The sequence below is a fragment of the Haliotis cracherodii genome, unplaced genomic scaffold (assembly GCF_022045235.1).
Source record: "Haliotis cracherodii isolate W230 unplaced genomic scaffold, xgHalCrac1.p SCAF_6, whole genome shotgun sequence".
Lineage (NCBI taxonomy): Eukaryota > Metazoa > Mollusca > Gastropoda > Lepetellida > Haliotidae > Haliotis > Haliotis cracherodii.
In genome coordinates this window covers 10,138,913-10,154,884 of record NW_027266319.1, presented here as the reverse complement: position 1 = coordinate 10,154,884, position 15,972 = coordinate 10,138,913, and the positions used below count along the sequence as shown (strand labels likewise).

At 40.8% G+C, this 15,972-nt stretch overlaps 1 protein-coding gene across 1 annotated transcript; it reads left to right on the top strand.

Moving 5' to 3' along the window:
• Positions 1-12: 12 nt before the first annotated feature.
• LOC139445112 (polynucleotide 5'-hydroxyl-kinase NOL9-like) lies at positions 13-15,965 on the top strand. Its single transcript, XM_071226206.1, has 12 exons — positions 13-154; positions 993-2,322; positions 3,538-4,094; positions 5,236-5,329; positions 5,555-5,652; positions 6,833-6,866; positions 9,953-10,080; positions 11,214-11,377; positions 12,224-12,291; positions 13,165-13,460; positions 14,368-14,501; positions 15,714-15,965. Exons 2-12 carry the CDS (start codon positions 1,034-1,036, stop codon positions 15,834-15,836), a joined length of 2,985 nt encoding a protein of 994 aa, XP_071082307.1. The 5' UTR covers positions 13-154; positions 993-1,033; the 3' UTR covers positions 15,837-15,965.
• The last annotated feature ends 7 nt before the right edge of the window (positions 15,966-15,972 follow it).

The following is a 15,972-nucleotide window of genomic DNA, read 5'->3' as shown; positions in this document are numbered from 1 at the left end:
TGCTAACTTCCTGTAAACAAAAACACGTGCAAGAAGTTATAATCGGGGATTCTGGGGAAACAATATACGCCGTCTTGTCTCCTCGCTACATTTCATTCCCTGCTTGAAACATTCATGTAGCATTATCTTGGCTCGGTATATCGGTAAAATCTAAGTAAGGGCAGACTACGTAAATAATCTTTGTCGTTATTTGCGATGCAAAGTTCAGTTTTCGATCACCTAACATAGATTTGAAAAATGAGTAATGTCATGCGAGATGTCATGTATTTCACAAACGATATTCAAAAGCAACTTAAACGAGACTTATCCCGAAGTATACTTTATCTGCATTTCAGTAGCGCAGCATTCAAACTCTTAAATCAACCCTCTAGCCAGAAATTGGCAGGAATGTATGATATGAAGGTGATCAAAGTAGAGTCCCGTGAAAATCCATGTTAGAAATGGTCTTCAGTATTGGTTGGTTTGTCGTTTAACGCCCCACTCAGCAATATTCCAGCTATATGACGGTGGTCTGTAAATAATCGAGTCTGGACCAGACAATCCAGTGATTGACATCATGAGTATCAATCCACACAATTGGGATTGATGACGTGCATCAACCAAGTGAGCAAGCCTGACCAGCCGATCCTGTTAGTCGCCTTTTAGGACAAGCATAGTCGCCTTTTACGGCGGTCTTCAGTAACCCATGCTTGTTGTATTAGGGGATTAAGGGGATCGGGTGCTCAGACTCGCTGACTTGGTTGATGCATGTCATTGCATCCCAGTTCCATCGAAATGCTCATGATGTCAATCACTGGATTCTCTGGTCCAAATTGTTTAGTTACAGACCGCTGTCATATAGCTGGAATATTGTTAAGTGCATTGTTAGACAACAATCAAACAAACACAAGCAACTTATATCATTCACATGTAACAATATATATCCTGTCCCATTGTAGCTTTTTGATAAAGGTATCCGATTTGACAATAATTTTTTTTACCTCTTCTTTCAGGAAACAGACAGGCTGAAATTTGACCCATCACTAATTCAATCATGGCAAAGAAAGTCTCGGCATTCATGGTGCATAAGGAGAAAATGACTAAAGCCAACAAGAAAAAATCAAAATCTAAGAAAGTGTCAAAAGTTGAAAAGAAAAAGGCAAAGAAGAAAAGTGGATCAAGAGACAAGACTTTGTTAACGGGTGTAACACATTCAGAAAGTGTCACTGTGATAACTCTTCCCGATGCTGACAACAGCAGCCCACAAGTATCTTCTCCAGGCTTCATACAGGAAACTCCTACAGGACATCGCAGCAAAGAAAAGGGTTCAGAGACAGAAGGTAAACCCAGTAAGATAGCTTGTGACACAGCATTCATCACTGCTGCAAATAATGCAAGTATCATGATCCTTGAGGGAACACCTTCTGGCTCTGAAAAAATAGCAAAGACTGATGTTAACAAGAATAGGAAAAGGAAAGAAATGACTGGGAAAAGGAAGACTGGAAAAAGAAAACTGGATGGTTTGGCTAGAAATCTGGTAGAAGGTGACCACGGTAACGGTGATAATGCTGCTGAACTCAAAGACTGTGTGAAAAACAGACAAAGGGGAGATAACCAGAGAAATAGGCCGAAATTTGAATCTGATTTTGTGAGGAAAAATTACCAAAGAAATCTGCTAAAAGAGACTGTTTTGAATAAGGAAGAGATAGCTGAAAGACGTAAACAGCTAAAGGAACTTTCAGAGTCAGATGATGAGATTATGGAGGAGCAATCGTACAGTGCCTGTAACCGTTACTATGGTGATGAGAAAGAGAAGATGGAGACCTCTGACATAGAATCGGAGTCAGAAAGTTCAGTTGATGATGATGGTGATAGTGCCACTGATGAAGACATCTTGGATTCTCTTGAACAGCAGGAGACTTTGTTCCGAGTTTTCGGCCTTGATCAGACAGAACTTGGTAATTGTGGAACCTTTGGATTTGGATCATCAGACTTCCAGTTCCATGAGCCAGGCCCAGCTGACAACACAGATCCATCGGTACTCAATGACTCTGGATATTCTTGTGCAGAGAGTCTTACAAGGCTGAGAGGTGAAGATCAGATCCCTGTGGTCAGCGTACAGGCTACCAAAGTCAGGGACCAGGGAATGGGAGGGGCTGAACAAGATGGCCGCAGGAAGTCGGCACGAGTCAAGGGTAGTAAAGTCAGGGACCAGGCAGTGGGAGGTGCTGAGAAAGATAGCCGGAGGAAGTCGACACGAGGCAAGGAATCCCAGGAAGGTGCTGGGAAGAAAGTGGCTCAGTCATCTGGGGAAGACATTACCAGTATGCAAGGAGAATTAAAGTAAGTTTTTCAACTCTTTACATATTTATCATAACTTTTTTATTACTAAGCATGCTGAGGCCCAACCTTGATTATCCACTTCAACCAGTCTAATATATTACCTCCATTCTTTTATGATAAATACCTTGGACCTATTTGCCATCGTAGCTTTGCCTGAGAAGTGAAGTACCATCACCATCAGTAGTGCCCCCATCTTCCCGGGGCAAGAGAGTTAACTGACTTTGAAAGTCCAGTTTCTACCCTTGCCGAACATGGCTGGAATTCCTGGGCTCGATTGTAGCGCCACCACTGGCTATTACGAGTTATGTCCTTTCTCTGCCTCACCTATTGACCATTCAGATTCAACCTCTCGTATCACTTGCATTTGTTGCTTCAAACAAAATGGTGGCGCCCAGTCAAGACGATCTGATTGATAATCAAGATCTATATTGTGATAAAACAAGTCTTACATCGCAAAGTGCATCAAATCATGTGAGCACCTTGATTAAAAACATGAAAAGATTTAGAAAATATCTGTTGACAACAAGTTAGCGGTGCACATGCTTTGCCAATCCTGCAGTCAACGGAAATCTGCATGTCACTTTACGAACCGGATTTCGATTTCGGTGTGCGATTTTGATTGGACTATGCAGAGACTTGTTAGTCCAGCCAAAATGTAACTCCCTAATACCAGCCTAGTTTGGCAAAGGTGGAAACTTGACTTTTATAGTCAATTAACTCTCTTGCCTCGGGAAGATGAAGTGCCCCATGCCCCCAAAGTTTGGGCGTGTTGGGTCAGGTTTGGTGATCCTTCACATGTCATGGTGTATAGCAGACAACCTTTTCCTATTTCTTTTGCCTGAACTGTTGGAGTTATCCATATGTCAGACTGGTATTCATAATGTATTTGTGTGTCCTCAATATCCCCTTCAACAAACTTTCTGCCTCTGTGGTCTAGTGGACAGAGCTTCTCACCTGAGAGCTGATGGTTGGTGGTTTGAACCCGGATGTGTTATACCAAAAGATGTTAAAAGGATAGAACTTGTTGTTACCCTGCCTGGTCCTCGGCATTGAGGGGAGAAAACAGGGACTGAATTCATACTGGTTTGAGTTGGGTATCCATGTTAAACTGAGGCATGGTATCTCAGTGGGCTAGCACTATAAAACTGGCATTAGTCCAGATTAGTAAATGCAGACATGCATATACATATATATATTTTTACCATTTCGTTTCAGATGTGTTTCTATTCCAGTGCCCAAACAAGAGGCAACACTGGTGGTACTTGGTCATCCACTAGAGCTCTGCATCCAGGGCAAGGCTTCAATCACCATGGTAACAGGGGAAATTATCATCATGGGACACAGACTTCAACCAGATAGTTCATACAGAGTTTACTCCCCTATCAGCAACAGTTATAATGTGTTAAAAACAGCTCAAGGGCAAGTTGATTTTAAACACCTCACTGAAAAGGTCTCTGTTTTATTTGGATCCAGCAAGTCTGTGCAAGAGGTGAAGGATGAGTTGAAAATATTCCAGGGTATTCATAGCATCGCCTTTGTTGTGCGTCCCTTGGATTCCGAAGCACACAATTACATTTCAACAATGTCGCCATACAATGGCCTGTTTACCATCAGGACTGAAGAACCACTATCCCATAACCTGGAATTACTTCCTCTTGGTTTGGGACTATTTCCTCGAGAGTATGTGATGAGGCCTTGGCTCAAGCTGTCCAAGGACATCAAGCAGATTCTAGACCTTTGGGAGGTCATGATCGGAAGGGGAGATAAGTCTGGTAAGAGTTGACCTAATGGTGGTTAGGAGAGATGTTTGCATGTAAAGTTTGTCTGACCTAATGACCTGTGATCTTTTGTTTGATGTGCAAACTGTATGTCATGAAGTTAATGTGAGTGTCGACCCCTGGCCTTATATGTGTCATGAAATTAATGTGAGTAGTCCTATGTTTGAACTTTAAAAACTAAGGGAATTGGATGGTCAGGTTTGCTGACTTGCGTGATGCATGTCATTGTATCCCAGTTGTGTAGATCGATGCTCATGCTGTCAATCACTGAATTGTCTGCTCCAGACTCAATTGTTTATAGACTGCCGTCATATAGCTGAAATACAGCTGAGTGCAGCGATAAACAACAAACGAACTACGTCGGTAAGCTGTGTTTTTCATGTAATTAGAAGATTTTTTGACATGGTTACCAAGAACAAAGACATCATCATATATGGTTGGCGACTGTCATATCAGCTTGATAAACTTGAGTAAAAATACTGACCACGCTTGACGTCTTGCTCCAGCTCTCAATCACATTGTTTAATGTAAGCTTTGTTCTGTATGTCATTGTTTGCGCCCATGTGCAGTGAACCTGACATGACAAAACACTCCAATATGTCCAAATATATACAGTAACCTAAGTTTATTACAAACACACTTATAACAAACTGATGGATATGGCGAACCATATTTTGGTCCCGTCCATTTGCTGTATGTATGCTTATAATGAACTACGGTTATAATGAACTAAAATCAGTGGTCCTACGAGTTCGTTAAAACCATAGTTTACTGCATCGGTCACTTTATTGATGCAAGTAAGGGCACTTACATTTTTGCCATAATTTCATTCTCTCATTAATTTCATGATTTACAGTATCTACACAGGTATAAATCAAGTTATCATGGTGAGAAATATTAATTCTTAATCTCATTTTCATGTCCATGCATTGGTTCAGTGGCATATTTTGGTATTAGAATTTTCTATTTAAATAATTTTGTTTGGTATATCTGTCGAAATTATATATAGCTGTGAGTGTTCAGTTGCAAAATGTTGGACAAGGATATATAACTCACTTTTTAGCTATTTTGTGTTTGGGGAGATGTTTACATTTTGTTTCCATTTAAAATGGATGCACTTAATTTGATACCCCAGGTGATGGTCGGGCACCTGTCATTTTGACGTGTGGAGGCAAGAACAGTGGCAAGTCCACACTGAATCGTCACGTCATCAACTCCGCACTCAACATGTAAGTAATGTGTATGGAGGTTTTCTGTGTAACCAGGGTAAAAAGTGGGCTAGCACTATAAAGCAGGCATTAGTCAGAAGTAGTACAAGCAGACAAGCATAGACATGCTGTCACCTTAAATATGCAATATTCTTCAATCCATTTCAGCTGACCTCACCTTTAATTAAAATATTATTCTAAGTAGGGCTAAACCCAACACACTCGCTCACTGATCTATGATTTCAGGTCCAAAGGTGTTTCGTACATGGAGCTGGACATTGGCCAGACAGAGTTCTCTCCCCCTGGCTGTATGTCCCTACATCATGTGACGGAGCCAGTGCTTGGTATGTGACAAAGACAATTTCACAAAGGCTATTGGAGAAATAGCCATATATATTTAAGCATTGGCACCTCAACGTTAAACCATTATGATAATGTCATGTTGTTGTTGCAATTGATCCTGAGCCAGGAGTGGGCACGGGTGGCCCAGTCGTCTAAGGCGCCACAAATCGCTGTGCAGTTGCATCCCTTGGACACGCCAGAAACCTATGATTCTGGGTTCGAAACCTGGTTCGCCCCAATTATGTTTCTAGGTTTGTGAGCACCATACCCGTGCTCGTGGGTTTCACTGAAGTGGTAAACGTCTGATACCTGCATCACTTCGGGCTTTCCTCCCACATTTAGCTGACACGCCGTGATATAACTGGAATAATGTTAAAAGCGGCGTTAAACCCAACTCACTCACTCACTCTGAGCCAGGAATTCAGAAATGTTTTAAACAAGAGAAACTGACCCAACTATTGGTCATTATGCCAATTTATAGAGAAATATATATCAATCCTGACATGGTTGGAATTGGATGTGTTGATTCCGGAAATAGAATTAACTAGCCTCTTCTTCTTCTGATTTCTCCATTAGGGAATGGCCCACGTTAGAAATAGTATTTCATTCTATGACATGTTACTGAACATTCTCACCAAGGTTTTAACCTTTTCTCAATTCAGTAAACACAATCTGGAAGCCTAAGCTTCTTAAAAAATTTGTGCCAACCCAGCAATTGCCCTCAGCAACCTATTCTGGTCTCGGGACTAAATGGATCCGCTTGCAAGATTACTCATATCAGTTACTGGACTGTCTGGTCCACACTCCATTATGTACCGGCCATGCAGCTGGATTATTGCTGTGTGGCTTTAAACAACCATGAAATGAATCTTTTATTAGCCTGATCTTGTTGGTTAACATTCCAGTTAATGTAGCTGTAGTAACATCCTTTAGGTTGATAGGGACCTGTTTGCAGCAGTACTTGATATTATGGTACAGCAGCAATTTTTATTTTTTTTCAAAACAAATAAATTTTAGATCATATTGAACAGATTTTCCATTATTAGCAAAGACATTAACTGTTATTACTCCACAGCTTTATGTATTGGTGCAACTGTATTGCTCTTGTTAAAATGAGTATGATAAGGACAATTTTAGATATTCCTTTTTTGAAAGATAATAAGAAATGTTTTATATTTTCAGGTCCACCGTTTACTCATGTTAGAAAGGCAGAAAGGTGAGTGGGATCAAAACTGGTCATTAGATATTTGGACCCTGAATATCCAGGGTAGAATAGGTCTTCTGCAACCCATGCTTGCCGTAAAAGGTGACTATGCTTGTCGGAAGAGGCGACTAACGGGATCGGCTGGTCAGACTCGCTGACTTGGTTGATGCATGTCATCGTATCCCAATTGTGTGGATCGATGCTCATTATATCAATCACTTCATTGTCTGGTCCAGACTGGATTATTTACAGACCGCTGTCATATAATGATAATAATAATAATATAGTTTATTACAGTGTCATGTGTTACAAAGCAATACAACATTTAGCGCATACTTAAAATACAAACACCAGGCCTCAGTGGGCCGAAATGACACCTTAAGGTATTACAAATATTAAAATACAATTAGATATAAAAAGTAATCATGCACATTCTTAACATCTACATATACACATATTCACTAACACAATCACATAATGCATCCATGCATACACACGTATATACATACGTACTCACGCACTCACTCACGCACGCACACAATCAATCATTTTAATATATCTGGAATTTTGCTTAGTGCGGTAGTAAACTGCTCACTAGAAATTTGATACACAGGCTGCTGACTATTAGGTTTTTGCACAGGAATCTGAACTTATGATTATGAAATTGTATGCATTAGTAACTTTCTATAAAGTAAACTATGTTTTATGAAGAACAGATGGGTATAACAAATATATTGTTTGGTCTCGACCATTTCTTATATATATGCTGTACATATGCTTATAACAAAACTACGGTTATAAGGATTTAATATTAGTGGTCCATCTGAGTTTGTTATAACCATAGTTTACAGCAATCTCATTAAAATCAGATCTTAGTTTTCGCTACCGCTAAACAAAGATCTGAGGACCTCCCATTAGGGGTCATGTCAGAACGACCTTTCATCTGACCAATCAGAGCGTCACTTACCAGATCATGAAAGTGACAGTCGGAATGTGATTTCTAATCACGCAATCTCGAAAACTTTAACACGGGTTATTCCGAACAATAGTTACGACTGAATCCATACAATCTAGACCATATATTTACCATTCCAGAATGTTCTTTTGTTCAGGTTTAAAATTTTTAATCGAGAATTTGTCAAACTATACTTCGAAGCGTAGTTGCCAATTTGAAATTAGTGCCATAGAGCACGAGAAAGCTACCCTCTGATTGGCTAATGTTGACTTCTTGTCAGTCCTTCCATTGGTCGGTCAAAATTCGCGCAAGGTTGGTCTGACGTGACCCGTAATGGGATGTCCTCAGTTCTTTGTTTAGCGATAGCGAGAACTAAGATCTGATTTCAATGAGATTGAGTTTACAGTAACATGATATATGGTCCATCTGTGGTGATTTCAGGTTAGAACTGGTCCCCAGCAACCTATGCTGGTTGTAGTATGTGATTAAATGGACCGGGTGGTCAGACTTGGTGACATGGTTGATTGTGTGTCACCGTACCCCGAAGGTGTGGACTGTTGCTCACAGTGTTTATCACTTGATTGTCCAGACCGGATTATTAACAGGCTACCTTGATTTAGCTGGGGCATTGCTAGTGGACTGCTAAGAAACAGACAAACAAATGTTTAAACGCCAGCAGTGAAATGCAATGATTAGAGAGTATGCACCTCGCTCACATCTATTTATATGAAAAATATCACTGTACTGTATTTGCCGTATTAAGCGTCCTGCTCCAAGAAGCTCTCCTGGCTAACTTCTCCAATCTGCCAGTAAGCGCCCACTACATCATGTACATAACTTCTTAAAAACGTTAAAAGATGGTACTTGTTGTTACCCTGTCTGGCGCTCAGCATTAAAGGCCTATAACAATGGTCGGCTCGGAGTCAGTTTACTGTGTCTGAATGGGGTATTCATGTTACTGTCATAGCGACTGATTTATGACTACCATTGTCTTAAGTACATTTGACTTCAAAGGCAAATTACCCTGTAGCCATGTCTCCATAACTTAATTGCCATAAATTTCATTGTATATTGACTGACAGCCAAACTGGGCTACTTTATCACTTCCCGTTAATTACTGTTATTTATAGTATGACATTTATTGCCTTAATTGTTCATCCCCTGAGTTGTGTCGGTTCATCACCCCCAGAAGTCCCATGTCCAGAGCAACGTCATTGTATTTCCATTGTAATACTATATCTGTGCTACCATTACACTGTTACTAGGGTGTTAGTCAGGCTTGGTATTCCGAGTGCTGGCATAGGGACGATCTCGAGCAGGATGTGCCGCTCGTAGGAAACGCCCTGAGGTGAGCTGGAGCTCCGCTCACCACATGTACGCTTGAGCTGGAAGGTCCGCTCATTGCTGTGTATGTGTTGTCAGAGCAGGTATTCCGCTCATTGTGCAATTGTTGTTCATTGTTTACATGTTGTGCATAAAGCGTTCCGGGACAGTGATGTCGATTTTGTCCTCTATTCCCCCAAGAGCTAATTCCCTGTCAAACGCACATACGCGTTGACATTACACTACAACATGGTATCTCAGTAGGCTGGCACTATAAATTCGGCATTAGTCCTGACAAGTGCAAACGCGCACACACACTAAAGTGCAACATTAAAGCCATCTTCTACCTATAGGTCTTTATTGCACAATGTATTACAGTATACTACAGTTCAAACGAACTCAAAGGGACCCCTTATTTTAGCTTGTTATAACTGTTGTTCGTTATAAGCATATAAACAGCAAATGGATGGGACCAAAAAGCAGTTTGTTATATCCGACAGTTCATTATGAGCGTGTTATAAACTTTGTTTACTGTATGTGATACTTGTATGTTTGGAGATTTTCAGAACTTGGGGTTCCTGTGGTTAAAGACAGGTGTTACACAATCTCAGTAATAGTTCATTAATATCAAGGGAATTATAGAGGTCCTAAAAAACGCTTTTTTTAATGGTTGACTGTTCAAATTAAATAAAATAAATAGAAATCTTTTAGCTTTGTTCCTACAAAGTACAGATTCAAGTATCCGAGTTACCAACCCTAGTCCCATGTTTTAATAATGTTGGTTGATCACCTCACTTCTACTTTTGTAATTGGTTTCCAGAATGTGTTACTTCGGAGCTGTTTCAGCAGGTGCAAATGTGTCGATGTACGTGAAATATGTGAAGTATGTGTTCGCTGCACACAAGGGAGACAACCCTCTCATCATCAATACCATGGGGTGGAATAAAGGTAACTCACATCGTAACTCGTGAACATTGGGGACTCACTCACTCACTCACTCACTCACTCTAGAGGGAGATCGGTGGCCTTGGCCTGGTTTACAGCGTGGAAGGATGTTCAAAGATGGCCCATTTGTTTGTTTGTTTGTTGGGGGGAGATGGGGGTCCCAGTCCCACAACTTTACAATTGTTGTGCAGAGTTGCATACCTATTGTCGTACCTATGTACCTAAGTTCGAATCCCAGAATTCCCAGATCATGTTTCTGGGTCTGTCAGCACCAAACCCGTGGTTTTCACAAAAGTGGACAATGTCCAAGACCTGCATCACTTTGGTCTTTCCTCCCACATGAAGCTGACACAACATAGTGTGGCTGATAAACCGCAAAACGGCGTCAAACCCAGCTCACTCACTCAGTCTCATCCTTAGAGAGATATTGATGCTCCAGGATGGGCAAGTTGTTCAAACCATGCTCAGTTGCTTTAGGCATGATAACATATTAGGGGCTACTGTGAAGCCAAATTATGAATGGTTTGTTTGCTCATTTGTGTTATCATCTTCCCGAGGCAAGTGAGTTAACTGACTATAAAAGTCCAGTTTCCACCCTTGCCAAACTAGGCTGGTATTATGGAGTTACATTTTGGCTGGACTAACGAGTCTATGCATAGTCCAATCAAAATCGCGCATCGAACTCGAAATCCGGTTCGTCAACTGTCATGCAGAGTTCGGTCGATTGCAGGATTTGCAAAGCATGTGCATCGCCAACTCGTCAACAGATATTTTCCAAATCTTTTCATGTTTCTAAACAAGGTGCTCACGTGATTTGATGTACTTCGCGAAGTAAGAACCGTTTTATCACAAAATAGATCTTGATGGTCGATCAGATCGTCTTGACTGGGCGCCACCATTTTGTTTGAAGCAAATTCATGTGATACAAGACGTGGAATCTGATTGGTCCATATGGGAGAGGCATAGAATGGAATTACTCTTAATAGCCACTGGTGGTGCTACGGTCGAGCCCTGGAATTCCAGCCAAGTTCGGCAAGGGTGGAGACTGGATTTGTAAAGTCAGTTAACTCTCTTGCCTTGGGAAGATGTCGTATTATAGGTGTTGTGAAAATGTCCGAAGTGTGTTTTGTTGACAGGTATCGGGCTGAAGCTGCTAGTGGACATCCTCCACATCACCAACCCGGACATCGTGGTCCAGATGGACACCTACAAGCCCCTGGACAACTTCCCTCCCATCACACCACACTTCAAGATGTCCGAGCAGGGCTGGCTGTACAACAGACAGGCCACAGGTCATACGGTGGGTGTGCAGTGTATTTAGAGGGTATTATTTGGTAGTTTTTATATTATACTCCATATCAACCCAAGGCCAGAGGGTTGATATGAGGTATGACATGAAAACCCATATAATAACCATTTCATCATATACCATAACATCAAATTGTAAAATGTATCTATATGCAATTGAATGCAATAAATTTTTGCCTTGTTTTGAAGACTTTGACACGGGAAAGCTAGCTGAGCAGAAAGTGGTCAAAGGGATGTACCGTATTTGACGTAATAAGCGCCCAGGGCGCTCTCAAGATTAGAAATAGGGGGCTCTTATTAGAATATTATTTTGGTGGAAAAAACATTTGTAAGATAAATTTTTTGGTTTATGCTGACAGACTGAAATGTTTATATGCGACAGATATATTTTTCCAGGATTAAATTGCCCATAATAATTGCGAATAAATAAGTCTTGTGTACATTGATTAATCAGAAGGGGTGCTAATTGGGATTTTCACTAGCCAATATATTAGCAAATATCGTCGTGGGCACTTATTAGAGCGGGCCGCTTATTACGTCGAATACAGTAACTCCGATCTTTTACCACTCTGGCTGATATCGGTTCAAAATGAACTGACAAGCTATCTCAGTCCGGCAGAGGTTGTAATATGGGTCTTTGATATGGCCGTCTCTGTCGCACATGCAAAATACCTCATATCATTGATAGGTACATTGTAACATGTCTTATCACACGAATTCACTTTAATAAACTCATTAGTTAATGTTTTCATGCAACCAGGTCCAGACATGGAACTAAAGAAACTATTTGCTGTGTTGCCGTATTTATATTACTCAGATGTGATGCCTTGTTTTATAGCAGCAGGAGGTGGTAGCAGACGAGCACGAGTTGTGTGTTTTGCAGACGCCTGTCATGAAGATGCATCAGTGAGTGTTTTACTAGTTGTTGTCAGATGTGCATGTTTTGCAACACTTATACTGAACAAAAAAAGTTAGGGATCATAATTACTTCGGGGAATTTTGTTTGTAGTGAAGACAAAGCACACATCAAATTCCCCCCAAATTAATTATCTCTAGCTTTCTTTGTTCTGTATTTTTGCATGTGATTGGGTGTTGCTTAAATAACAGGCTTTTAGTATGTTATGACATACCATTGATGATGATTTTTTATAACATGGCACAATATCACATAATATACTCTGGAGATTCCTTGCAAACTTGCAAAATGACTTCAATTTCAATGTCAACAAATGTAATGGCTGATATGAACATGGAATTGTGTAAGGTCCTTCCCTGTGAACATTCTGAGGGAGACTAGGTCCTCAGCTCCACATGCTTGTTGTAAGAGCAGACTAAAGGATGGTCATGTGGTTGCAGTGTGTGGGCAAATGATTGATTGCGATTGTGTGAGTGTGAGTGTGTGTGTGTGTGTGTGTGTGCGTGCGTGCGTGCGTGCGTGCGTGCGTGCGTGTGTGCGTGCGTGCGTGCGTGCGTGCGTGCGTTCCTGCCTGCCTGCCTGTCTGTCTGTCTGTGGGTCGGGTAAGTTCATCCTCCTTTTTTACCCTTCCATGTCAACCTTTTTTGGTTCCTTTGTGTATTTTGATCACTCCATGACTTGGGTACAGTGCATCCTCTCTGGCTCACGCTTTGATTCCTGACCACATTCGATAATTTACCAAGAGCTTTTCTACAGGCTTACTGCTTCTGACTGCAGCATGACAATCACTCTGATTAATCTTGTTAGGAAGATGTGATTATGTGACGTTATTCTCACATTTCCCCACAAAATGTGTTTCCCAGGAAGTTCATCACGTGGACAGCCGCTGACCATCGCAACGTGACCCTCCTGTCCTACTTCTGTGACTCCCTCAAACCCAGCCAGTCCCTCCTGTCTCTCACTCCATACACCGTGCCTTGGACTGCTGTCGCAGTCTATGTGTGTGATGCTGCTGGGCTGAGGCCGTCAAAGACGCTGCTGGTGCTGAACGGAAGCATTGTTGGATTGTGTGTTGCGACCCTACCAGAGGTCAAGGTCATTGGAGACTTGAAGCCGAGACTGCTCAAAACACTCCCTGTATGCCAGTGTCTCGGATTAGGTAAGATGTCCATTTTGGACACGGTACACATCCTGAAGTTTGACTTAACTGTTTTTCTGAGGCCATACAATTTCAAGTTCTTGTTTTACAGATTGTTATCCCCAAGGTGCCTGAAGGTTGTAGATAAACATGATAAACACTACATGTATTTCATTTTTTGTAAAACAAAATTGATAAATTTACATTTCATTTAATATTTAATACTTATCCTGGCTCGCAAATTGCATGGTTTCATTTTTCAAACAAACAGTGGAAACACAGCTCACAAATGCAGAAACTTGAAACACATCTTTTGAACACTCCATTTGTGACGCACATGGCCTGCCCCAAGCCTTCATTCTTGTGACTTTCTTTAATTAACATATCTTGTTTTGAGGGTGGAGAGGAGAAGGCAATGCCAGTGTAGATTTTCAGATGACGGCTGTGACACAATCATTTCATGTCATAGAACTTTTTCGAAAAATAGACGAACTAAGATGGCGAAAAAGTGACCGACAGATCTGTATAACAATTATGTAGTTGGTCTGGCCAGATAAAAATATGAAAGCCTACATTTCTAGTGTACCTTGGGAGACTTCCTAACAATGAGTCAAGTACAACAGGTCATAACCTGAAAGTCTTTAGTAAAGGCATGCTATTGAATTAATAAATTACTCTCAACAGCGGATGTTGAGTGGAAGGGGGCTCTAAAGGTTTAATTCTATAGTTGGTCTTGTATTTAATAATATAAGCTCTTTCTGAGACATTGTTTCAAGGTTTGTCGGCACATACCTGTGCATCACTGCAGCTTACCTCCCGCATTAAGCTGACATGCCGTGATATACCGGTAACTTGAATATTGTTTAAAGTGGCGATAAACTCAACTCACTCACTCGTTTTATCTCAACTTTATTATAATTATTCACAGGTCTTGTGAGAGGTATTGACCCCAAGACAAAGCTGTTCTACATTGTCACGCCCTTGACACAAGATGAGCTGGGCAAGGTCAACGTCCTTGTGAAGGGGTCAGTGACTCTGCCGGATCAAGTCACCAGGCAACAGGTAGGCGAAGCATGCATCTCATGCTCTCAGTCTCATTAAAATCAGATCTTTGTTCTCGCTACAGCTAAACAAAGATCTGAGGACATCCCATTACGGGTCATGTCAGACCGACCTTGCACAAACTTTGACCGAACAATGGAATGACCAATCAGAAGGCAGCTTTCTCGTGCTTTAGGGCACTAATTTTGGCGACTACGCTTCGAAACATATTTTGACAAATTCTCAATTATAAATTTGAAACCTGAACAAAAGAACAGTCTGGAATGGCTAATAGATAGTCTAGGTATATTGTATGGATTCAGTCGTTAAACCCATAACTATCGTTCGGAGTTTAAGTTTTCGAGGTTGCATGATTAGAAATCACATTCGGACTATTACTTTCATAATCTGGTAAGCGATGCTCTGATTGGTCGGATGAAAGGTCAGTCTGACGTGACCCCTAATGGGATGTCCTCAGATCTTTGTTTAGTGGTAGCGAGAACTGAGATCTGATTTAAATGAGATTGCTCATGCTCTAAGCATACACTGGGCCTTGCATTTTTTTTAGATGGTTTACCAGACTGAAAATCTAATAGTATATATATAAAAAAATAATACTGAACAATTTTGGCTGACTCAATCACGGTTAGGTGAAAAGACAAAAACACAAGACTTTAATCACAGCTGTTAGTAAAAAATGGTGAATAATACGTATAAAAATCTTTTTTCTAACAAAATAAATTGTCTTTTGGTATCTCAAAGACTTGTTTGTTTTTCATTCACTAGTGACAGCACTAATCTGGAAGTTGAAAATTCTTTATTTCGACCCCCTACGTTGAATTTTTGTCAAAAATATTCGGAACTTATAAACTAGAAAAATGCCTTGAGGTATATATAATGGTTTCTGGGGACTTTGAGAAATGATGGTCAAGGGACTGCTTCAGTTTATACTACAAGTGTTTGCCATGATGAATTCATTAAGCTACGTGATGTTTTGTGTTATGGTTAATGGAGTTTTAGCTAACCATGCTGCATGATTAGGTTTAAGTCAATAAAGATTGGAAGCTCAGTATGTTTTTTCTTACAGTATCTAAACCAGCACAGTATGTATTTGAGTGCAGTTTGTTTGCTATACTCAACTTGTTCTCGTTATTAGTTTTTTTGCAGTGGCCATAAATGAATCAGTTTTTCATGTGCTTGGAAACGCCTGTTTTTCATCTGCTTTCAATTCAGAAAACTGATGAGGCGAAGCCATATTGTGACAACTTAACCAGGAGTATCGGGTCGTGGAAGACCAACTTTAAGGACAGGAAGATGAAGCGACATGGTGCTGTGTTCAGGAGTCACCAGAAGTGATGCTGTCTGACATGCCGAGTCATGCTGTGATTGGTTGATCCAGGGTGCCCCACTGTTGCATGAAGAGAGTGATCAGCATGATCGGTGTACCGCTGTTCTCAAATTACCAAGGAATTAAGGAATTAACAAGACAAAG